Here is a 24207-nt window from a genome sequence, read left to right on the forward strand (position 1 = left end):
ATTTGGTCACCTTTTCTGAGCACACACAGCGTCTACGGCCATACCACCCTGAACGCGCCCGATCTCGTCTGAGCACACACAGCGAGGAAGCCTGAGATGTTAAAAATTACCATGGCTTAGGGGTAGCCTGGGTGGCTCAGTGGGTTAAAGCCTCTGCCTTCAGCTCAGGTCATGATCCCAGGGTCCTGGGATCGAGTCACGCATCCAGCGCTCTGCTCAGCGGAGAGCCTGCTTCCTCCCCTCTCTCTCTGCCTGCCTCTCTGCTTACTTGTGATCTCTGTCTGTCAAATAAATAAATAAAACCTTTTAAAAAAAATTACCATGGCTAGGACTTCCATAGGGAATTATACTTGACCAAGTTGTTAAAACCAACATTGTGAATTCAGAGAGAATTTTTTCCTTCTCATTTGTTTCTTTCAGAAGATTCTGCAGATTGGGAAAAAGAGCTGCAACAAGAACTTCAGGAATATGAAGTGGTGACAGAGTCGGAGAAACGAGATGAAAACTGGGATAAGGAAATAGAAAAAATGCTGCAGGAGGAAAATTAGCTCTTTCCTGAAATAAAAGAATAATGCTTAACATTCTGTAACTGACATTAAATTCTAGATGACAACACTTGCTGAATCAGAAGGCACAAAAGATTGGTATAATTTTGAAATCAAGGATTATTCTTTTTTTAGGCTGAAATTTGCCTTTTTTGCTTTTAAAAAAGTATATAGAACAGTTATTCTAATAATCAAAAAGGATGTTTTATGTAATATTTCTTTAATATAAATCTATTTTAGAGGTATTCATGTAGTCACTATGGATATCTTTGCCACTGAAATGCAAGTAAAATTTTAGAATTCTGTTTTTTGTGAGGTCAGAATTATAATTTATTCTTCAATTTTTTTTTCTAAACATTTGTACTTCTTGTTGCACTTTCACTGATACATGTATGTTAAAGTACTTACGTAATGAATTGATAACTATCAAAATGACCAAATTGTACCAAAGAACCTAAGAAGAAGCACTTTCAAGACAATTTTCTTGCTAGGTATTTTCTAAAATTCCATCTAGAAGCCAAAAGGTAAGATAATTCTGTTGATTTTAATGGTGTAAACATCACACAATTTGAAATTGAGAAATACTGTGCAAAGACATTTATTTTTCTCTGGGGCCTTTCTTTCTTTCTTGTGTTGTTTGTTTCTTTCTTTGTTTGTTTTTTTTAACTGTACCACATTTAATATTGTTGCTTTCCTAAATTCCACATCACAGTTTTTGTAGAAAATGGGGCCTTTTGTCTTTTTTATATTAATGACCTTCATAAGCCCATTCAGCTTACATTCTCTTGTTTTTGTTAAAAAGTTTCAGCTTTGTTTGTCTTAATTAAACTGTCAGTCCTTATAAAATTGTGTTACTCTAAGTATAGCTTCCGGAACTTCACTGCTCAATCTTGCTTGTATTATCCTACACCAGCACGCCCATGCTCATAGGATATGGTATTTTAAAAGAACAAGGTGGCGTAATGTCAGAACACTTCTGAGGCGTTTGCTTCCTAAAACGTTCATATTTCTCAAGGAACCTTCATTTCATAAAAGGAAATTTAAGATAATCCTTTATAGGAAAAAATGTACATATGTATATTTTTGACCCTATAAAAATTAGCCCATGGTCCTCTGGCAAAGGTATAGTCAACGAGAGAACTGTTTGTGTGTACCAACACTTTACTTGTGTTTGTAGCTTGGTGTACACACCATTGAGTGAGCCAGACCGTCTCAGCTAGGACCTCTTGGGTTATAGCAATAAACTCATGTATTCTATGAAATCGCTGACCCCATCATCAAGGGATTTCCACTCGTGGTGTAACAGTTGCTGATTACTGAGTTTGGCAGTTACAGAGATGATGACTGGCAACTTCTTAAATAATCCTGTTGAAGGGAAAAGTTTGGGTTTTTTTTAAAGTAGAGTTTTCTGGAGGGAAAGAAACATGTAAAATGTTTTAAGTAGCTGAAAGTCCTGAATGTAAGCAGATCAGAATATGACAGTGCTTCGCTCTGTCTAAAATCCACATTATTGAATAAATACAAAAGGGCAAAGGTTTCAGAGAAAGCTGAGAAAAAAAGAACCCTAAAATGACAATAGACATGTTATGGTTATTACTGTCAACTTTACATGATATTCTTATTGCATTTAAAAACAAGCTAATTGTGCATTGCCTTATAAAAATAAGACTAAAATAAGATTTAATACACAGCATAAAAATACAGTTATGCTCTATTTTTATGATTCAAATAAGAGTAAAATGTTCTGCTCTTTTAAGTGATACAGGTAACTGAAATGTATTCCTTTAAAGAGAAAAGTAATTTATAACCATGGTGGGTGGAAAATTTCTAAGTATTTATTACATGCCTGAAGGGTAGCCAACAAGCTATGCTGGGCATAAAAACACATAAGCTTCCCACTACGTGAAGATATAAACACATTAAATAAAAACACGTAAGCCTCACACTATGTGAATCCCACACTGTGGGGATCATACCTCACTGCTCACAGTGTGTGGCTCAGGAAGTAGCAATGGCCAGCCCTAGGAGTTTGCTAGAAATGCAGGGTCTCAGGCCTGGCCACAGACCTGATGGCCCGGACTCTGCACGTTACTGAGACCCCCATTAGAATGGGCTTTACAGTTTGAGGCACATTGGACTAGCGTCCTAATGCCCTGAGGGCCGCTGAGGTTGCTGGTGCTTTTTACTTTTTACCCGTCCGCTATCATGGTTGGATGATGTTGTCTTTCTAGTTGCCGTTACAGATGCCTCCTCTGCTGTTCCAGCCAGTTCCTGCTGCCAACTCACCTTTCCACACTGCCAAATAAAGAGGAGCCAAGCTCCCAGGGAGACGATGAATAATCCTGCCAAGTCAGATCTCTCTGATGTCACACATTTCAGAGGGAAATAACGCTACAAAGCCCACAGATAAGGCTCCCTGAGAACTGCTTCGCAGGGTCAGGAGATTTCTCTGAGGCTCCTGAGCAGCATCAGAGGGCTGATGTTCCCCGAAGGCTAGGAAGGATGGATGGTGCCCTGTGTGGCACGTTCATGCACGTAAAATCAAGTAAAAATAGTTGAAAAGGTGATAAGAGTATTGAACCAAACTATGTCTTTAAGGCCAATTTTAGGTACATGGAGTCTTACTCTACAAGAAGGAGAACTGTTTCTGTGCAGTTCCAGCAGTTTATGGCTAGTAGGGCAAGGCCACTGCTGCCCCGGTCTTCGCCCGAGCGCGCCCGACTCGCAATGCCAGAAGCTCCTCGTATGCAGAAGTGGCAACTTCTCAGGCGAAGTGGGAAATCTCAGTTTGGAAGTTTTGAAAAGTTAAACTAGAAAACCTTCTCTTTTAGATAAGGCTGCAGCGATACTTGTAACTCAGAGTGTTCTCCGTACAGTAACCAAGATGGTTTTTCACAATCAAACTATTATTACAAATAGGATTTTTAGGACATTTTAAAGGTTTACAAAACAAAAGATCACATCCAACTTGCGATAGGTTATTTCCCTCCTTGACCACTTTGGTATAAAAACCAGGACTGTGAATGTGCTTCTGTAAATACTTTGATTTGGTTCTTTCTGGTAATAGTGAGATTTTTCCATTTTAAAGTTAAACCTTTTTCACCTGTAAAAATTAGGTGCATTTAACTTGTGCAAATTTGTTTCAGCTTTTAACAATATAAGTAGTAGGAATTTTGATATAGTTTATATAATCAGTTTTATTGGGAGGAAAACAGGCCTTTTTAATAAGTGATTATTTCCAGACTATATTGATAGGAAAATAAAATTACAAGATGCATGTTACAATACCCAAAAAAGATGGTGTTTATTAAACCAATGAGTCATGGCAGATGACAAATACATATTCATGAACCTTTAATCTCATGCGGTTACCTATTTCTCACGAATCATCAGTTGTTTATCTGATCCTCACACTTAGGGATTTGTTCAGATGAAGCCGTTTATGATTTCAGTTGTTAAGCTACGATTAGTTTTCAATAGCATTTATGCAGTGCATTCTGATCTATTTCCGATCTGAAAAAAACTATATTCAACTTGGTTCTAAATAAAGAAACCTCATTTTTAGTGATACGTTATAATGGTTTTTCCTGAATAACTAAAAATTCTCTTACAATAAGGACATAAATATTTCAGAGTTATCGGGTATGTAGGCTTCCATTAGAATTAAAACTACCTTAAGAAGGTATTGAGTTTTGGGGCACCCAGGTGGCTCAGTGGGTTAAAGCCTCTGCCAACAGCTCAGGTCATGATCTCAGGGTCCTGGGATCGAGCCCCACATCAGGCTCTTTGTCCAGCGGGGAGTCTGCTTCCCCCTCTCTCTCTGCCTATCTCTCTGCCTGCTTGTGATCTCTGTCTGTCAAATAAGTAAATAAAATATTTAAAAAAAAAAAGGTATTGGGTTTTACAAACACATTTTACTTTCAAGTGCAGTGGGTTGTCCTTCCCAATGGAAAGTAATTCTAATCCAGTCAGTACGTCTTTTACTCTAAAGCTACTGCGGGATTTTTGCCTCCTCCAGTAGTGATAGTAATGTTGATCTACCTTGTTCTTTCCTGATAACCATGATGAGCACTGATCATGCTTTTTGCTGGCTAAAGCTAAAACTCACCAAGGTTAACCAGTTCTCAGTAAAGCCAAGGGGAAAGAATTTCAGCCTGTGTCCTAATAGGGGCACCTGGCTCGCCCAGTCGGCATGTGACTCCTGGGGTTCAGTGCAAACCCCACGTTGGGCCTAGAGTTTACTTAAACAAAACAAAACACTAACCTAATAAATAGATAAAATAGATCAACACACTTGAGGATTTGGGTAACTACCACTGAAGAATCCACATTATAATCATGAAAATAGCAAGTACATTATATTCTCTGCCATATTGCACTTCGTGCAAAAATCCAGATACAGCAAAAGGGCCGCGTCACTCAACAACATTAACTCCCACGGAGACACTGCAGGTTATAAACGTGATGTGGGAACTGAGCTAAGTGGTGTCCTTCTACCAAGAGTGTGGCACAAGATACATTTGGGGCCCAGCTGGCTCAGGTTGTAGAGTGTGTGGCTGTTGATCTCAGCATCATGAGTTCAAGCCCCACGTTGTGCCTGAAGTTTACTTTAAAAAAAAAAAAATGTGGGACACCTGGGTGGCTCAGTCTGTTAAACTTCTGCCTTTGGCTCAGGTCACGATCCCAGAGTCCTTGTACTGAGTCTCGCATCAGGCTCCTTGCTCAGCAGGGAGCCTGTTTCTCCCTCAACCTGATGCTCCCCCTGCTTGTGCGTTCTCTCCCCCTCTCTCTGTCAAATCTTTATTTAAAATAATGCCATCAGCAAGATTAGCATTCTTGGTTTATCGAATGAACAGAACGAGCGCTTGTGAAATTAAGGCATAAAAACAGACACTTAAATCTGAACAACACACGGAAGTAATTTCATAACAAGAACATGGGATGCACGTCTTGCTGTCCTTAGTCCCACACTTTTAGGACCCTGACTAAGGCAGTGACCCTGTGCTTGAGAACCACCAGGGAGCTTTAAAAATGCTGATGACCAAGCCCCACTCCCCAGAGAGACTAACAGGCTGAGGTTGTAGCCTGGGCATAGGGCTGTTTCGGTTTTTGTTTTATAAATTCCCCAAGTTGTTTTGAAGAGCAGCTAGAATTGCAAATCTCTGGGCCTAGGGGGAAAAGGCCTGGGGGAAAAAGATTTGTTTGGGCAAGATAACTAGGGAGCACGCAGTAGCTTCCTTAGAAAAATGAAAGGGTGGAATTGCCTGGGTCTTTTGGTTTGGGGTTGTTTTTCTTTTTTTTCGTTTAAGATTTTATTTTTAAGTCATCTCTACACCCCATGTGGGCCTCAAATTTACAACCGTAAGATCAAGAGTCCCATGCTCTACCACCAGAGCCAGCCAGGTGCCCCTAGTTTTTAAAGTCCATCCCGTGTCCTAAATGTTATTTTAAGAGAGGACTTTATAAAATACTTTTTTTTAATTTTTTAAAAATTTTTAATTTTTTAATTAGAGCAAGAGGGGGAGAGAGAGAGACAGGAGGGGGAGAGGATCTTAAGTAGGCTCGATGCGGTGCTCGATCTCACAACCCTAAGATGATGACCTGAGCTGAAGTCAGGAGTCAGAAGCTTAACTGACTGAGTCAGTTAAGTGCCCAGGTGCCCAGATAAGTAAACAGACTGGGTGACTCAGTTAAGTGCCTAGATGCCCAGATAGATAATATTTTAGGTTTCAGGTGCCCAGATTTCAGGTGTTACTTTAGATTTCAGGTGTATTTTAGATTTCAGGTGCCCAGATAATATTTTTATTCTATTTTCAAAGTGGTTTTTCATTTTCTGGAGTGTATGATGTCTTGAGCTTTCAGATTGACTATGTCAGATTAAACATATGGACTTAGCTCCACTCCATCCACAACCCCCTCTAAATGACAGTACAAGAGTAAAAACAAAAGGTACAAATTCATAGTAAGAAAAACAGCAGAGCAGGCAACAGTAGCCAGGTGGAAGGAAGACATTTCGATGTTTCAGAACCCTGAAAGGCTCAGGAATTCCAAAGGTGTGCTCCCTCTAAAAGCAGGGGAAATTGATAAGGTAGGTGACTAGAGGCCTTTCCCGCAATTTACAACTGAAAAATCATCAGGAAAGAACGGTGTAAGCATATTATGAGCTACAGAAGCAAACAAATGATACGGCTAAAGGTTTAAAACGATGGCTCCCGGAAAAAAACAAATAAAACAATGGCTCCTAGGAATTGGGGATGGGGAAGGGCAAGTCAGGGGCCTGCTGTTCAGAAAGCCTTCATCATTTGACTTTTAAAATTAGGATTATAGAGTACCTGAGTGGCTCAGTGAGTTAGAGCCTCTGCCTTTGGCTCAGGTCATGATCCCAGGGTCTTGGGATTGAGCCCCGCATTGGACTCTCTGCTCAGCAGGGAACCTGCTTCCTCCTCTCTCTCTCTCTGCCTGCCTCTCTGCCTACTTGTGATCTCTCTCTGTCAAATAAATAAAATATTTTTTAAAAATTAGGATTATAAAGAGCTCTTTTTTTTAAAAGTTATTTTTGACAGGACGCCTGGGTGGCTCAGTCGGTTAAAGCTTCTGCACTGGACTCGGGTCATGATCCCAGGGTCCTTGCTCACCCTCCCCCTCCACCCCCTCCCCAGCCCGCTTTTGCAGGCTCACATGCTCTCTGACCAAAAAAAAAAAAAAAAAAAAAAAAAGTGGTTTTTGACCAGGGTATGAGGGAAAGGTTATGCAAATACTGTGGATGAGAATGTAAAATTGTAAAACCTTTCTGAATGGCAATTGGGTAATACAGACCAAAAATTTAAATGTACAGAACATTTAGTCCAGCATTTTCACTCTTGGAATTTATCTTGAGGAACTGAACAAGCACTGCTTTGACTATAAAACTGAAAATTGGAAACTACCTGCTTGTTCTACACCAGAATCTTCATTTGAACAAGTGATGGCTCGTCCATACAATGGCATGATATGCAAACATTTTAAGTGATGGGTTTCACACCCACCGGATGCTCAAAAATGTAAGAAGTCTGAAAACAGCAGGTTGGTTAGCATATCAGACTACTGGAGTGTAGATACACTGCTGGCAAGCGTCTACACTGGTTCACGGAAAAACAGAAATCGGCATCACTTAAATGAAAGCTTGAATATGCCCTTCTCTTTGACTAGGAATTCCTCTCCCAGGGAGTATAAAATGATAGAACTACTTACGAAGAAAATTGCCATTTCTTAGTAAAATGGAAGATAAAAGGAAGGATATATCCAGCGTATGTGCAAAAATGTCCTTAATAGTGTTCTAGTGGCCTCAGCTTGCACCCAGCCCCAAGGACCATCAACATAGAATGGAAATATATACCATGGTGAAAAGCAAAGAACGTAAATGAGTGACAGCTGCACGCGAGAATGTGAATGACTCTCTGGCACAAATGAAATGAGCAAAAAGAGAGCCAAAAGAACAGAACGACTTCATCTACATAACCCTGAAATACAGGTGAAAAATGAAAACTATCAGCAGTAAAAAACTAAGACAACCATCATGAAAATCAGTACTACCGACCTAGAAAATAAATAAATAACAGCCTTCTCACAATCTAGGAGAAAAAGAAAGCTAGAAAATCAAAACTGCACAAAACCCGGTAGCTACAAGATCAACCACTCTACCCAAATACCAGCCCCGCACGTACACGGGCTCAAAAAAGACCAACAATCGAGCTTGTTTCTTCTCCGCAAAAAGACTTAATGAGAGTCAGACGATCTGTGCTATCTGAAGAGAAAGGGGAATAGAGCGTCATCCCCATGAGAGAAGTGCAGCAGCTCTTTCAGTCATTTGGGTAAACAAAAGTCTCATTCTTTGAAAAAATGGGTTTAAAGGAAACCTTTGGCTTTTAACTTGAAAATATATTGCCTGCAGTGCACCGTGGTAATGCAAATGGTAGTGAGTCATCGCCCTGGAGATTAACGCAGTAACTCCCCGAGCTCCGAGCTCCGCTGATGCCTGCCTGGCAGGGACTGGCCCCCCCTCCCCAGCCGGCCCCGACACTTAATTGCATCTGTTTTGTTCACGGAGGCTCTGGGTGTGATTTCTTTGGGATAAAGCATTTTGTTGCCTGCCTAAGAAAATGTCAGAGGTCTGCATTTTACACAAAAGAATGTTCAGAATATAACGTTAGATGAAATATAAAAGGCAAATTACAAGACTGTATTTAATACGATTACATTTTTCTTTACAAAAAAATGCATGCGTATGTGTACGTTGGTCACGTATGTGCATAAGAAATGCTTACACCAGAAGGATCCTTATGCCAGAATGTTAATGCCGGCTATATGCCTTTTTGCAAGCTCTTTGTTTTTGTCTACATTTTCAGAAATGTCTGTGTTTGACACGGTAAGGCAAAATAAGAAAAATAAAGTGATTTCATAGTAAGCAAAGAAAAAATTAGAAAGGAAGAATAATAAATAGCAGGAGCACAAAACAAAGAATCAGAGAAACAAAAATGATTTTTTAAGAGCTTTTTTTTTATCAAGATAAAAAAGAAGGCACAAATAATATTAGGAATTAGAAATGGGATATAATTAAAGATACAAAAGTGTAGCTGACCTTGCTAGCTCCGTATCAGTATGATTTTTCTCCTTTTTACTAACAAGGTGTCTGTAGGTCAGCAATGTGCTCAGTTTGTGGGAATAAAAGTACATTTCCCAGGCTCCCCTGGGTGGCTCAGTTATTTAAGCAGCTGCCTTCAGCTCAAGTCATGTTACCCAAGTCCTGGGATAGAGTCCAGTCCCACATCCGGCTCTCTGCTCAGCCAGGAGTCTGCTTCTCCCTCTGGCCCTCCCCCTGGCTTGGGCTCTCTCTCTCACTCTCTCTCTTTCTCAAATAAACAAATAAAATCTAAAAAAAAAAAAAAACCCAAAAGTACATTTCTCAGTGTCCCTAGCCAGTGAGAATGGCCAATGAGAAGTAAGTAAAAGTCTTTGGGAGAACTCCCAGAAAAACTGCGTCAACCTTGTTGTTTCCTCCTTCCTGCTCCCAGGAATATGGATGTGATGGCTGGAGCTGCAGTTACCTCTTTGAGACCAAGAAAGAAAAGTCAAGGAATTGCAGAGACTTTAACTTGGACAACTGAGGCTCTTAACCAGGGGTCAGATAAGTATCCTTATGAATTAGTGGGTTTAAATATATTTGATGTATGTCTATCAATTGCAGTTTTTGTCTTTATTGATTTTTAAATTGTCATCTCAGTGCAATAGAAGCTTCTTCAAGTAGGCCCCTAAGATTTTGACTCAACTTAGTAGCCTTTGATATAGCTTCATTGCTTTGCTGCACACACACGCACACACATGCACACACACAAGATGACAGGATATTTCACACTCATCTTTTATTCTTATTTTTTAAAAGATTTTATTTACTTATTTAACAGAGAGTAGGAGAGAACAAGGAGGGGGAGCAGCAGAGGGAGAGGGAGAAGCAGCCTGCCCATTGAGCAAGGAGCCCAATGTGGGGCTCTGATCCCAGGATCCTGAGATCGTGACCTGAGCCAAAAGCAGACGCTTAGCCAACTGGGCCACCGAGGTGCCCTCATACTCAACTTTTATATTTCCCAACTCAGACCTAGAATCAGGCATTTATCCAAGAGCCATGGTTTCTACAGATGAGACAAAGTATTTATTCTTCAGGAATTGTCTTGGCTCTCTCCTTTGCCTTTGCTTACTGTGTTCAGGATACAGATGGAGTTTTGAAGAAGAGTCAATGGCACGCAGAATTGATGAAGGAAAGTTCTTCTGTATAAAAGAACTCCAGTTAGTAAGAGGTACAAAAGGGGTACCAAATGAAGTAAGGATGTAATTAATCATCACTAGTGATGCTAAAACCATTAGGAGAAAGGTTGATGGGAAAGTTTATAATGAACTTAAAACAAAAACTCTAATATCTTAAATGAGATATTAGAAAGCATTGTAGGGGTGCCTGGGTGGCTCAGTCGTTTAAGCCTCTGCCTTCAGCTCAGGTCATGATCCTGGGGTTCTGGGATTAAGCTCTGCATCAGGCTTTCCACTCAGTGGAGAGTCTGCCTCTCCCCGCCCCCCCCCCCCGCCGTGCTCTCTGTCTCTCAAATAAATAAATGAAATCTTAAAAAAAAAAAAAGAAAGAATTGTAGCCATGATAAAATAACAGTATGCTATACAAAAAAGAACATTCAGAGAACAAGAATGATGGCCGAGGTCAAAACTTCATTAAAGTATTACAAGACAAAATTGAGACAATCTTCTAGAAAGCAGAGCAAAATGGGTGGTAGAAATGAGAGAAAAGATAAAAATTAGAACATCAGGAGCTTCCTGTGTGGCTCATTTGTGAAGTGTCTGCCTTCCTATCAAGTCATGATCCCAGGGTCCTGGGATCCAGCCCTGCATTGGGCCCCCTGCTCAGCAGGGAGCCTGCTTCTCCCTCTCCCACTCCCCCTGCTTGTGTTCCCTCCCTTGCAGTCTCTTTCTCTGCAAATAAATAAATAATATCTTTAAAAAAAATTAGAGGATCATTCCAGAATGTACAACCTCTAGCTAAAGGAAGTCCAGAAAGAGAAAACAGAATGGAAAAAAGAAAATTATGAAAGAATTAAAGAAACTTCCAGCACAGGGATGCCTGGGTGGCTCAGTCAGTTAAGCCGCTGCCTTTGGCTCAGGTCATGATCTCAGGGTCCTGGGATCGAGTCCCGCATCGGGCTCCTTGCTCAGTGGGGAGCCTGCTTCTCTCTCTGCCTCTGCCTGTGTCTCTGCCTACTTGTGCTCTCTCTCTCTCTCTCTCTCTGACAAATTAATAAAGAGATAAAATCTTTTTTTTTTAAGACTTTATTTATTTATTTGACAGAGAGACAGATCACAAGTAGGCAGAGAGGCAGGCAGAGAGAGAGGAGGAAGCAGGCTCCCTGCGGAGCAGAGAGCCCGATGCAGGGCTCGATTCCAGGACCCTGAGACCACGACCCGAGCCGAAGGCAGCGGCTTAATCCACTGAGCCACTCAGGCGCCCCAAATCTTTTTTTTTTTAAAGAAACTTCCAGCACACTCATACATGTGGGTGCACCCACGCACACACACATGCTCACACACATGCACGCACACTTTGGCATCATCGTCCTTCCAATATAGTTATGGTTTAATTGCGTTAATCTGTTTTTTACATTATTTCCAGGTGAGTATTTACAACTTAGTCCTATATTGTCTTATGAATATAGTAGTTTTCTTGTTCAACTTTTCTTTTTTCGTCTCTGAACAACTGCCTTTTGTTTTTATTTGCTTGATTTTCTATACCCCCATTGCCCAGTTCTTTTCCAGAGTCTCTGCTACAGATACATTCAGCACAGATACATTCAGTCTCGTTTCAATACATCAGTACGATGCGACACCTCGGCTAGTTTAGTCATTTCATCTACTTCCAGAGACATCCCTGCAGGAATCCCAGGCCCTTCTGTTCCAGCCTGGACCGTTTGCTGTCTTGAATCAGGGCCTCCTTTCTTTTTCTTTCTCTGTTTCTTTCTCTCTCTCTCTCTCTTTCTTTCTTTCTTTTTTTTTTTAAGATTTTATTTATTTATTTGACAGAGAGAGAACACAAGTAGGCAGAGAGGCAGGCAGAGAGAGAGAGGGAAGCAGGCTCCCAGCTGAGCAGAGAGCCCGATGCAGAACTCGATCCCAGGACCCCTAGATCATGACCTGAGCCGAAGGCAGCGTCTTAACCCACTGAGCCACCCAGGTGCCTTTCTTTCTTTCTTTCTTTCTCCGGGCTTTCTCCTTTTTCCCTTTGTGGGGTCCTTTTTTTCCTGGATCTCATATCTTTCTTTTTTCCCAGTTACCCCTTTGTATGTCACCCAAGGTTAAGTTATGCTTCGGTAACAAATGACTTTAACACCCCACTCGTCTTCAACAACAAACCTTTCTCAGGTGTCCCTCGTGGGTTGGCTGTAACTCTATCCCTTTTCTTCCCAGGACCAAGGGGATGGAGCAGCCTCTGACTGGGACATCAGTCTCAAACCAGAGGGAAAGAGGGTGTAGCTAACCAGAGATGGCCCTTAAGCCTTTGCTCAGAAGTGATATGTGTTTATTCTGCCTACATTCCAATAGCCAAAGCAGGTCACGTAGCCACTCTTGAGTTCATTCTGTATCTATACCTTGGGTATATGATTCTTGGTGGGGAAAAGTTTTCTTTCAGGATTTGTGTGTGTGTGTGTGTGTGTGTGTGTGTGTGTGTGTGTGTGATCTCTACACCCAATGTGGGGCTTGAATGCAAAACCGCAAATCAAATCAAGAATCAGATGCTCTTCTGACTGAGCCCGCTGAGTGGCCCATCTTTCAAGATTTTAAGGGTCTTGCTGTCCTGCCTTCTAGCTTGCAGTGTTGTTGGGAATGCATTTCTGATTCTTGAATCTTGATATGTGACCTGTCTTTTTACTCAGGAAGCTTTTAGGATTCTCTTTTTGTCTCTGTGGGGTGATGTGGGAGAGCAGGTCAAAAAGCATTAGAGGCTCTTCTCCCCTGGAAGCGAGTCTATGTGTAGTGTCTTACTGTGCTGCAGGAGTAAACCTGATGGCATGCGACGGAAAATCCCCAATTACAATGGTCTAAACTGGATGCATATTTCTATTGCACATCAGTAAAGTCTAGAGGAAGGCGAGCAAGGCTAAGTGTGCTCCAAGAAGCAATCAGGGACTCTGGCCTTTCCAGTCCTTTGCTCCCTGAAGGAGTTATCTGGCTTCCCGGCATCCGGTTGGTGGAAAGGGACAACAGGCAATGGCACCAGCTTCAACCCCGTAAGAAGAACCAGTCACACCACATTTCCATTCCTAGCCACTTAGCAAGGATTTTGTCACTTAGCCAGCCCAGCTCCAAGGGAGGCTGAGAAATATGGTCTTATTTTCCATGTCCATCTTCCCAACTAATAATGGGGGGGGGGGCGGGTATTACTAAGGAAGAGGAAGGAACTGATCTCAGAGTGGGCAACAAGAAGTCTCTACCATGATCTGAAAGTGAAAATCTCACACACACACTACACACACTACACCCACACACACACATCAGCGTAAATCTCAGAACAGCTTTAATCCCTAACAGCTCATGTCAAGTAAGAGACTTTTTCTTTTTTCTTTTTTTTAAAGATTGATTTATTTCTTTAAGTCAGCCCTTCACCCAGCGTGGGGCTTGAACTCACAACCTTGATTGAGATCAAGAGTCAAAGGCTCTACCGACTCAGCCAGCCAAGCACCCCAAGAGACTTTTTAAAGAGATGAAATGGTGGCCTCTAGGCAGTGGGAGTGGAGGGATGGGGATGTGTAACCCTGGAAAGTGATATTTCTTGAGCTGTTTTTGGAAAATAAAAGTAGAACATACAAACAAATGTGCAGCTTAATATATCTTCAAGCAAACCTCCCAGTGACCACAACACAGGTCAAGAAATAGAATATCGCCAGCCACCCAGCATCCCCCCTAAAGGCCTGCCCCCATCACCACTCCCTTTCTTGGAAGACCTACCCCCCTAGTCCTCCTTTCTTTATGGTTCACCCCAACGTGCATCCCCAGGTACCACAGTTTAATCCCGCCCATTTGTGTCAATGTCTTTCAAATTGTTTATATCTGCAGTTTCCCCTCCATCCCCCCCCTTTTTTTTCCTTTATAATTTTTCTGCATTAGAAACTGGGCCGTTTGATCCCAGCAGCTTGAATGTTGAGGATTATGAACTCTAGATGTGGTTCTAGGAGCAACTGTGTCCTGGGAATTTCCTGCAAGGGGGCAGCTGGATGCCCAGCCTCGAGTCCACTCTGTTTGATCACTGGGTCATAAGCTTGGGAGACATAAAATGGTGCTGGCTTCTCTGATATGTAGTGCCTGGTTCATTCCTTCACTGGGGGTTGCAAAATGGTGATATTCTATTTCCAGATGGTTAAAAAGCCAGTTTTGTGTATATTTCACCACAGGTTTTGAAAAGTTGAAAAAAATTATGTGTTCAAACACGTGTGCTGTCCATTGGTGTATATCGGAAACAAAACTGGAAGGGTATACAGCAGAGAGTTAATGATGGCTGTCTTGGTGGTAAGACTATAGGTGTTCATTTTTTACTGTATCTGCCTAGAAAGTTTTTCACTTTAATAATATAAATCATTGGGGCAGCAGGGTGGCTCAGTTGGTTAAGCGGCTGCCTTCAGCTCAGGTCATGATCCCAGGCTCCTGGGATGGAGCCCCGCATTGGCTCCTTCCTCAATGCAGAGCCTGCTTCTCCTTCTCCTGCTTCCCCATTCCCCTGCTTATGCTCTCTCTCTCAAATAAATAAATAAAATCTTTACATAAATAAAATGGCTATTTTTATGTTATGTGAATTGCTCCTCAATAAATTTAAAAATGTTATTAGATTATATATGTATTTTACATCTAATACATGTATTACATATTATACGTGTATTAAATATTTTAAAATATATTCTCGAGACAGTAGGGTGAATTTGAAAATGGACTGGATACTGGATGATAGGAAAAAAATTGTTAGAAATTACGCATTGTTCGTGACACCATGAATACATCCCTCGGCACTTTGGGCTGCCCAGCTCCCCTCCCCGGGTGTCCCTCCCCTGCCCCCTCAAGACTTCCCCATGATCCAGCCGCCAACACCACTATAGCCCAGCTCAGGCTGAGGGCCTCCAGGACCCCAGTCAGCTAGAAGTTGACAACCTGGGCCGGTCGTTAAGCTTTTCCTCTCTGAGCTTCGCGTCTGCCCTCCCAGGTGCCTCGGTTCACTTTGGCCAGCGGCTCCCTGTTCGGGCCTGCCCTTGGGAGGCGCTACAGGGCAGGCTGGAGGGGCGAGAGAACTTGTTTCTGGGCTTTATCTGCAGAAATTTCACGTGGCTGTGGGTAGTTTCAGCCGTAGCAGCTCATTCCCATGTGCAGCCTCCCCCCAGAACCAAACTCATGGTGCCCCAGGAGACCCCGGCATCGCGGCCCGGTCCTCACAGGTCTGGTCCCCTCCTCCCCAAGCTGGTCAGCCTCAACCTTTCCAACCGCTTCTTTCCCCCCCCTCCGGTCCCAGGAGCAATTCCTGGAAACACCTACCTTAGTGTTTCCTTTTTGCCTTTTTGGCTCTTCAAAATACGGGCTAATCATTCTTCTCCCCTCTCCCCAACCCTTGGTTCATCATTCCTTATATTACATTTTATCTGTGGAGGAAACGTCTCGTGGACATTTTAACCAAATTGGCTGAGTGGGGCTAATTGCAGCTGCGGACTAATACACTCGGCGGCAGATTTTCACCCAGACTTTCTCCTTGGCACTTACATTTCCCTGACTTTCCTCTGTCGAAGGTGGATTTGGAGTTCATTCTCTTGTTTCAGTCTTTTCGCTGCCTCTTCCCTCGCTGCACGCTCCGTGACTCGGTGACTGGCTTTGTCCTGCACAGGACAACATGAACTTGGGCTTGGTTACAAATCTGGCAAGTCAGCCGGTTGGTTGCTCTTTGCCCGTGGCTCTTGGGGCCCCCAGCCAGTAACAGGAGTCAGGAGGGAAGTCTTAGCAGCTGCATACACTCTTTGCCCTAGGGACTGTCCCCAGGGCCCCACCCCGACTGGACACTGCTGGTCTTCAGCCCCTAATTTAATTCTTACAGCAAGGAACCGCTGTGGGGAAGTTGGTTTGCACAGCCTTCTCTTGGTGAGTACTTTGTGTGGGACGGCACATGACCTTCTTCCTCCCGTTTGGCTTGGCTCTCTTAGGTCTCTTCCTCTCATTTGGTGGCCTCTCCCTGACAAGTTTTGGTTCCCTTAGTCTCCTGTTCTTGCACGCTTAAAAAAAGGGCCGGGGAGGATGCCATTTGGTTCAGTCGGTGAAGCCCCAACTTTCTGGGGAGGAACCAACGCTTACAGAGCTACTCTGGGCTTCGTCTGCTTTGCTTGTTGTAATTTTGGTGTCTTTGAAGAAAACCAGCCATGGTGTAATGGGAAAATGGGAAATGAGGATTCGATCCCTGAATGTAGCCCTTTAAGGCTGTGTTCTCCAAAACTGGGCAATCTTTTCGTGCAACACTTCTTGGCTATGATATTCATTAGATCCTGGAGAAAAATGACCAATGAACATATCCAGAAATTATAATATCATCTTGCAGTTAGATTTCTTTTGTAAAAAAAAAAAAAAAGAGCTGTTGAGAAATTGGTCCTTTAAGATTTTGTTTGCATCTTGTGTTTTTGCAGGTGTGTCCATGTACATTATACACGAGAGCTATTTTCTTTACCTCCTGATGGTATTGCTAAGATTAACTTGTAAAAGAGCTCTGTTTAGTTGGTTTAAAGGCAAGCACTTGTAAGAATGGGGCATTTTATTTTATTTTAAAAAATATTTTAAGGGGCGCCTGGGTGGCCCAGTGGGTTGAGCCGCTGCCTTCAGCTCAGGTCATGATCTCAGGGTCCTGGGATCGAGTCCCGCATCGGGCTCTCTGCTCAGCGGAGAGCCTGCTTCCCTTCCTCTCTCTCTGCCTGCCTCTCTTGTGATTTCTCTCTGTCAAATAAATAAAATCTTAAAAAAAATGTCTTTAAGATTTTATTTATTTATTTGACACAGAGAGACAGAGAGTGCATGCACACAGCAGGGGGAGTGGCAGAGGGAGAGGGAAAAGCAGGCTCTCCACTGAGCTGGGAGCCCAATGCAGGGCTCCATCCCAGGACCCTGGGATTATGACCTGAGCCAAAGGCAGATGCTTAACTAACTGAGCTACCCACATGCCCCAGAATTGGGCATTTTAAAACTCAGAAAGATGGAAACTAACCCAAACGTTAAAGCTCACATAATCTTGGGAAATATTTGGCATTAAAGCTAATTTAAGTTTGTCGGTTTAATTACAATGGACATGTCTTTAGCTTTATCACCATTGAATATAAAAGTCTGTGTTATTTCGATTGCAAAATTTGTCAGAAAAGGGAAAAAACTTAGAGCTTTGTCTAACACTCCATGAAGTTTTATGGGTGATCTAAGACTGGAAATAATAAGGGTGACAACTCTGTATGCAAGGAAAACAAGACTGGTTATTTAAACGGGGAAAAGTTAAAACAAAATCTGACTGTAGAAAAGGAAAGTTGTAGTAGAAAGCTTGTGAGAAGGAAGTCTTTGGTAAGGAATTTTGTACATAGGACTAAGATTATAGAGAAGGAATATGGAAGAAATTCATTAGGGAGTAATCAACACCTGGGGAAGAAAAGAAAGAGTAAAAGAGCAAAATAAGGCAGAAGTTGAACAGTAATAAAATATGAACAGAAGCCTTAGCTGATTCTGAGGAGTTCCAGCGTTGGATTACCCTTCAAAACCGTCCTAAATTGGGGGAAGGAGGCTGAACTTCTAGAACAGCCATTTGATGTGACCACCTGGGAAGAGGAAATGGCTGTCCCAAGGCAGCTGTCTTTGGTCAAGGTCATCCCCGATGGCTTCAGAGTTGGGAATGGTTGGCAGCCTCCTCACACCTAAGAGTCTTTCATTCCTAGTGGAGATTGCGGTCAGTGTATGACTGCGGCCACAGCAACTCTGATCCATGCAGTGCCCTGGATCTTCTTGTTAAACTAAGTTTATATCAACATGGGAGATGACAGGAAAAAGACTGCATGAAGTCTTTAAAAATTCATTTTGTTGCAGGGCGCCTGGGTGGCTCAGTTGGTTAAGCATCCAACTCTTGATTTTGGCTCGGGTCATGATCTCACGGTCATGAGATGGAGTCCCACGTCTTAAGATTCTCTCCTCCATTGCACATGTTCTCTCTCTGTCTCAAAGAAATAATAAAAGAAAAAAATTTTAAAAATATGTCTTTTTGGAGTAAGAGTTGTTTTTTTTTTTTTAAAGATTTATTTATTTGACAGATAGAGATTACAAGTAGGCAGAGAGGCAGGCAGAGAGAGAGAGAGGAGGAAGCAGGCTCCCAGCCAAGCAGAGAGCCCGATGCGGGGCTCGATCCCAGGACCCTGGGATCATGACCTGAGCTGAAGGCAGAGGCTTTAACCTGCTGAGCCACCCAGGCGCCCCTGTTTTTTTTTTTTTTTTAAGATTTTATTTATTTATTTGAGAGAGAGAGGTCAGCAGGAGAAGCAGCTCCCTACTGAGCAGGGAGCCCGATGTGGGACTTGAACCCAGGACTCCAGGATTATGACCTGAGCCAAAGGCAGTTGCTTAACCAACTGAGCCACCCAGGAGCCCTGGAGTAAGAGTTTTAATACGGAGTACCTGGTATAAGCTTGGGATTTGGTTTTCCTCTATCAAAACGACAGTTCTTTGAGGTTAATGGCTAAATGGTGAAGGTTTTTATCTTTTTTTTTTAAGATTTTATTTATTCATTCATTTGGTGGACAGAGATCACAAGTAGGCAGAGAGGCAGGCAGAGAGAGAGGAAGGGAATCAGGGTCCCTGCTGAGCAGAGAGCCTGATGCAGGGCTTTATCCCAGGACCCTGAGATCACGACCTAAACCCAAGGCAGAGGCTTTAACCCACTGAGCCACCCAGGCACCCCAAAGGTTTAATCTGTCCAGAGCAATAAAATTTCTATGTTTTGTCTTTATTAATTCTTTGATTAAGCTAAGGTTTTCAATTTTCTCCCATTTTCTTGACTTGAAACTATTGAAAATTAAACCTGCCCTTTTTTTTTTTCCCAGAAGCCCTGCAAACCAAAGCTAGAGAACTTGAAGTAAACCTCCAAGAAAATCACCACACTGGCCCATGCTTGTCTGTTGCTGCATGAGTCACTCAGAAAGATCACCAGAACAAGTTTATTCTAGCCACCCTGATTTGATGGATCTGCCATTGGAAATTCCAGACTTTGAAATGATTATGGATGGGAGCAGTTTTATGGATCAAGGACAACAAAGACTGGATGCAAAGGTGACTCGTCAGCTATTGTCCAACGCTGAGGCCACTCCAAATTGTTTGATTGCTCAAGGGAATAATCAACCAGACCTTTAAGAAGGGTCTTACGTAAGCTGTTAACCCTTACGAAGACCACAAAACTCTTTATAATGGCTTCCGTACTACATCTAGACTTAATTAAATACTAGCCCCAATATTCCCTGAAGAGCCTCAGAAGAACTAAAGAATGGGGATTTGGATACCCTACTGGCACTCAACCCAGCTGGAAATATAATGAATCCTTATCCTGGAACATCTTACAGAAGAAATGGTTGGTTAACCATATTCACCAAAGCACCTATTATGGGTGAGATATATTCTTCAGTGGATCCAGAAGTATTTGGTGGGGCCCAATCATCAGGTAACTATTCAAAAATAAGACATTTGTAGTAGTAATAATATACTTATGCTAAAAATAATCCTAAAATGGGGACCCCACCAGTTCTAAAATATCTGTAATTTAGAGGCAGTGAACCTGGAGAAGACTGGCGAGTAGACTAGACCATGATGCCAGAAACAGGTTGTTTTGTTTTTGTTTTTAAGTAAGCCTTGTGCCTGACATGGGCTTGAACTCCTAGCCCTGTGATCAAGACCAGAGCCAAGATCAAGAGACCGCTTAATCAACTGAGCCACTCAGGGGTGTGTGCGCGCAGGCACGTATGTGTGTGTGTGTGTGTGTGTGTGTGTGTGTGTGTGTGTTTAAGAGATCTTAACCCATGAATATTTTGTGTTCTTTACCATTGTCTTTATAAACATAGTTTCTATTACCTTGAAAGTATATAATTAAAGCTGAGTCTTGGGGAAATCAGAACAAAATTCATGAATGTCTAAACTCAAATATGTAATATATGTATTTGAGATTTGAGTTTTTGAAATGCAGGTACTCTCTTAGTGTTCCATACGTGACAAGAACTTTGGATATATCCTCTCCCTGCTGGAGCTGGCTCCCCAGTGTGTGCCGATCTACTAGAACCCTCCATGGCCTGCCACCAATATGCCTGAGCAATCTGGGTATGAAGTAAAATCATTTTCTCAATCTTTTCGTGTCTGCCAGAAATGTGGAAGTGTATAGCAAATACTAAAGTTGGCCAAATTCCTATAAGGACTAAAGTCAGGGTTAACTCAGAAGGATGGTATTGGGTAATCAAACAGTAAGTTCTCTGTTCTCTGAAAAGGCAAATACTCCTTTTGCTACTACAACCCCAATAGTATTCAACAAACATGAAATTTAATTCTTTTTTTTTAAAGATTATTTATTTATTTATTTATTTGACAGGCACATCACAAGTAGGCAGAGAGGCAGGCAGAGAGAGAGAGAGAGAGAGAAGGAGGCAGGCTCCCTGCTGAGCAGAGGGCCCGATGTGGGGCTCCATCCCAGGACCGTGGGATCCTGACCTGTGCCGAAGGCAGAAGCTTTAACCACTGAGCCTCCCAGGCGCCCCTAATTCTTTTTTTAAAGATTTTATTTATTTATTTGACAGAAAGAGAGAGATCACAAGTAGGCAGAGAGGCAGGCAGAGAGAGAGAGAGGGGGAAGCAGGCTCCCCGCTGAGCAGAAAGCCTGATGTGGGGCTCAATCCCAGGACCCTGAGATCATGACCTGAGCTGAAGGCAGAGGCTTAACCAACTGAGCCACGCAGGTGCCCCCAAAATTTAATTCTTTTTTTTTTTTTAAGATTTTATTTATTTGACAGAGAGAGATCACAAGTAAGCAGAGAGGCAGGCAGAGAGAGAGGAGGAAGCAGGCTCCCTGCGGAGCAGAGAGCCCGATGCAGGGCTCGATCCCAGGACTCTGGGATCATAACCCGAGCCGAAGGCAGAGGCTTTAACCCACGGAGCCACCCAGGCGCCCCTGAAATTTAATTCTTGACGAAATAATACTCTTGGCTGCTTTAAAGGTTAATAGGAGCTTTTTTTTCCTTTGACAATACTGAGGTGGACTAGTCAAACTAGCATGGTTAATTTAACTCCCATGGGCCCTTCGAGACATAGCTCAGATGTTACCTAAACCTTCCTTAAATTGCTCTACCACCAGAAGAAAGTAGCCTTCAAGAAGTTATCTTGCATAACTGTTACCTGTATCTTACCAATTACGCTGTTTGTATATGTCCCTGTCCATTACAGGCCTGGGTGCCCTCATTCTAAATCATGTCTAATGCAGTGCTCAGAATGAAGTAGGTGCTCAAATGTTTAATTCATGAGTGAAATTTTTCTATTGCCACCAAGTTTATCCTGGGGTGATCTTGGTCCTGTGGCTGGCTGAGGTCTCAGTGTAGCTGGGGACTGTTGCTACCAGGAAACTGTCCAAGAGGTTGCACAAAGGTATATCACCGGGAGATGAAGCATGAGAGACTGTGGACTCTGAAAAGCAAACTGAGGGTTTTGGAGGGGAAGGAGGTGGGGGGGATGGGTGAGCCTGGTGGTGGGTATTTAGGAGGGCAAGGATTGCATGGAGCACTGGGTGTGGTGCATTAACAGTGAATCTCGGAACACTGACAAAATAAAGTAAAAATTTTTTAAAAAGGTATATCACCTTGGGGAATTAAGGGCTTGGCTTTCATCTGTACAGGTTCCGAAAAATGAGTACCTTGTATCTATTCAGAGGCTTTAGTAAGTACTGGGAGCTTTCTGAGTGTTCTATTCTGCAGGGCAGTGGTAATCCAGGAGTTCAATGGGCACAGTCCTCACCCTGACTTCACTGACCGCCTGGCTGGGGGAGAAGAGTCCATTCAACAAGACTTTCCACTGGAGAGCTGGACTGGCTCGGGGTGAGAAGGACAACATGCCAGGGATGGATAACTTGTTACACCCAAGACATTCGGCACCAGAGGGGCTTCCTGGAGGGAACACGCAGAATATGTTCTCTCCAAAACACAGCCCTCAGGCCTGATTTACAAAGTCAAAATGTCCCTTTATTAACAATAAGCAATGAAAGTGGTTCACTGGAGGGAAAGGTACACATCTCTACATTCTCTCTCTAGATAAATTCACATTAGGCATGAGGAGGATGAGGCCTCAGTTCCCATCCTAGGAATTAAGCTTGCAAATAGGGCCATTATTTTTGAAGCTCTCTTTTTTTGGAACAAGATTCTCTCTCTCCCAAACTCTGCAGGGATGGCTTTGTCAGCCAGGCTTCCCTGACTCACTTTTCTCGGTTTCTAATCTTCTAATAGAAACACTGCTTCTTTAGATTTGTCAATACCTTTGATCGTGTTATAGGGTATTGTTGGGGAAGAAGATTTTCCCTCTATCCTGCAACATTCTTCTAGCTAGTATGAGAATCAAACTGACAAAGGACAGATTAACAGGAGAAAATAATTTTTTTTTTTTTTAGTTTTTGACGTAGGGCTCGATCCCAGGACCCTGAGATCATGACCTGAGCCGAAGGCAGAGACTTAACCCACTGAGCCACCCAGGCGCCCCTAAAATTTAATTATATACATATGAGGAATCCACACAGACATGAGCGTCCAAAGACAGGCAAAATGAAGCATAAAGGAACTCCTGAACCAAGAAGAGAGTAGGGGTCTAGAACTTCAAAGGGAAGGAAAGCAACTTTCCTGAAGATGAAAAAATAAATGTTTGGTAAACAAGCATTTGGTTGGCCACCCACACAATGGGACACAAAGAGGAATTTGATCAAACAGGCTTGCTGGGTTCCTTCTTGTTTACCATACCTAGTTCATAGTCTAATACAGTTACTTACGGTGCTAGCTCTCTCTCAACAGGTCCTCTGGATTCTTTTAGGCAGTTAGGGATAAGTAAGAAGCTTTCTTCCTGAGTGTTTTGGCCATTGGTTATTTTCAACTTGAAATAATCTGCACATTAAAGTGGCACATTTTGGAGGAGCTTGCCCTTGTCCCTTACAGTTTGATGAGGTCTGTAATGTACTGTCAGCAAAAAGTGTAGTAGTAGCAGCAGAGTGTGTGTGTGTGTGCTGCATTAAATTAAGGGCTGGCAATGACTCGGGACTTGACCCACCAGGGGTGGTCAGCTGTATTAATCATGGGGTCCATATTTCATGTTACAGCTGCAAGTGCTTTTGTCAGTCATAGCTCATCAAACCAGCAGCTTTGCTAAGTAGCAGAATGAAGGTTAGAAATGGGTTTTCAGGGGCGCCTGGGTGGCTCAGTGGGTTAAGCCTCTGCCTTCAGCTTGGGTCATGGTCTCAGGGTCCTGGGATCGAGTCCCACATCGGGCTCTCTGCTAGGCAGGGAGCTTGCTTCCTCCTCTCTCTCTACCTGCCTCTCTGCCTACTTGTGATCTCTCTCTGCCAAATAAATAAAATCTTTATTAGAAAAAAGAAATCGGTTTTCATTGATGGAATTAGTAGTTAGTGTAACAGGTGAGAGAAGTGAGCTCGAATTGGTCAAATCGGTCATACTCGAGACTTGGGTTGTTCAGAGTATGTGAGACTGTCGTCACCCTTGCACTGACAGGACATAAGAGCCTAGCAAGTTGGAAGCCTCTTCCCTTAGGAATAATACTGTAGGCTAAACCTCTAAATGGCCCTATGTCCCGCTATGTACTCTGAGAGTTCCAGCTCCCCGATAATGTTTAGGAGGCCAACAGAATCCTCTCTCTGTAATCATGGTAAGTCTACTCTGAGTGCCTTGCTTTTCCTACAAAATGATTGTCAGAGCACGTGAAACAACAGAGAGCTGGGACATCCCTGAACTTACTATTCATAAAAACTATTTTCGGTGCTGGGTGGCTCTGTCATTAAGCGTCTGCCTTCAGCTCA

General features: G+C 42.7%; 1 protein-coding gene across 2 annotated transcripts in view; it reads left to right on the forward strand.

Annotated features, from left to right (window-relative positions):
• Positions 1 to 2460, forward strand: part of SYAP1 (synapse associated protein 1) — a 31034-nt gene extending 28574 nt beyond the window's left edge. Inside the window, exon 9 of one of the 2 annotated variants that reach the window (XM_045995982.1) lies at positions 424 to 2460. In XM_045995982.1, the coding sequence (XP_045851938.1) occupies positions 424 to 548 (125 nt within the window). In that variant the 3' untranslated portion in view covers positions 549 to 2460. Of the gene's footprint in view, positions 1 to 420 lie in introns of both variants that reach the window. The other variant, XM_045995981.1, reaches the window with a different exon arrangement.
• Positions 2461 to 24207: the final 21747 nt, after the last annotated feature.

Source organism: Meles meles, chromosome X, assembly GCF_922984935.1.
Source record: "Meles meles chromosome X, mMelMel3.1 paternal haplotype, whole genome shotgun sequence".
NCBI classification, from domain to species: Eukaryota; Metazoa; Chordata; class Mammalia; order Carnivora; family Mustelidae; genus Meles; species Meles meles.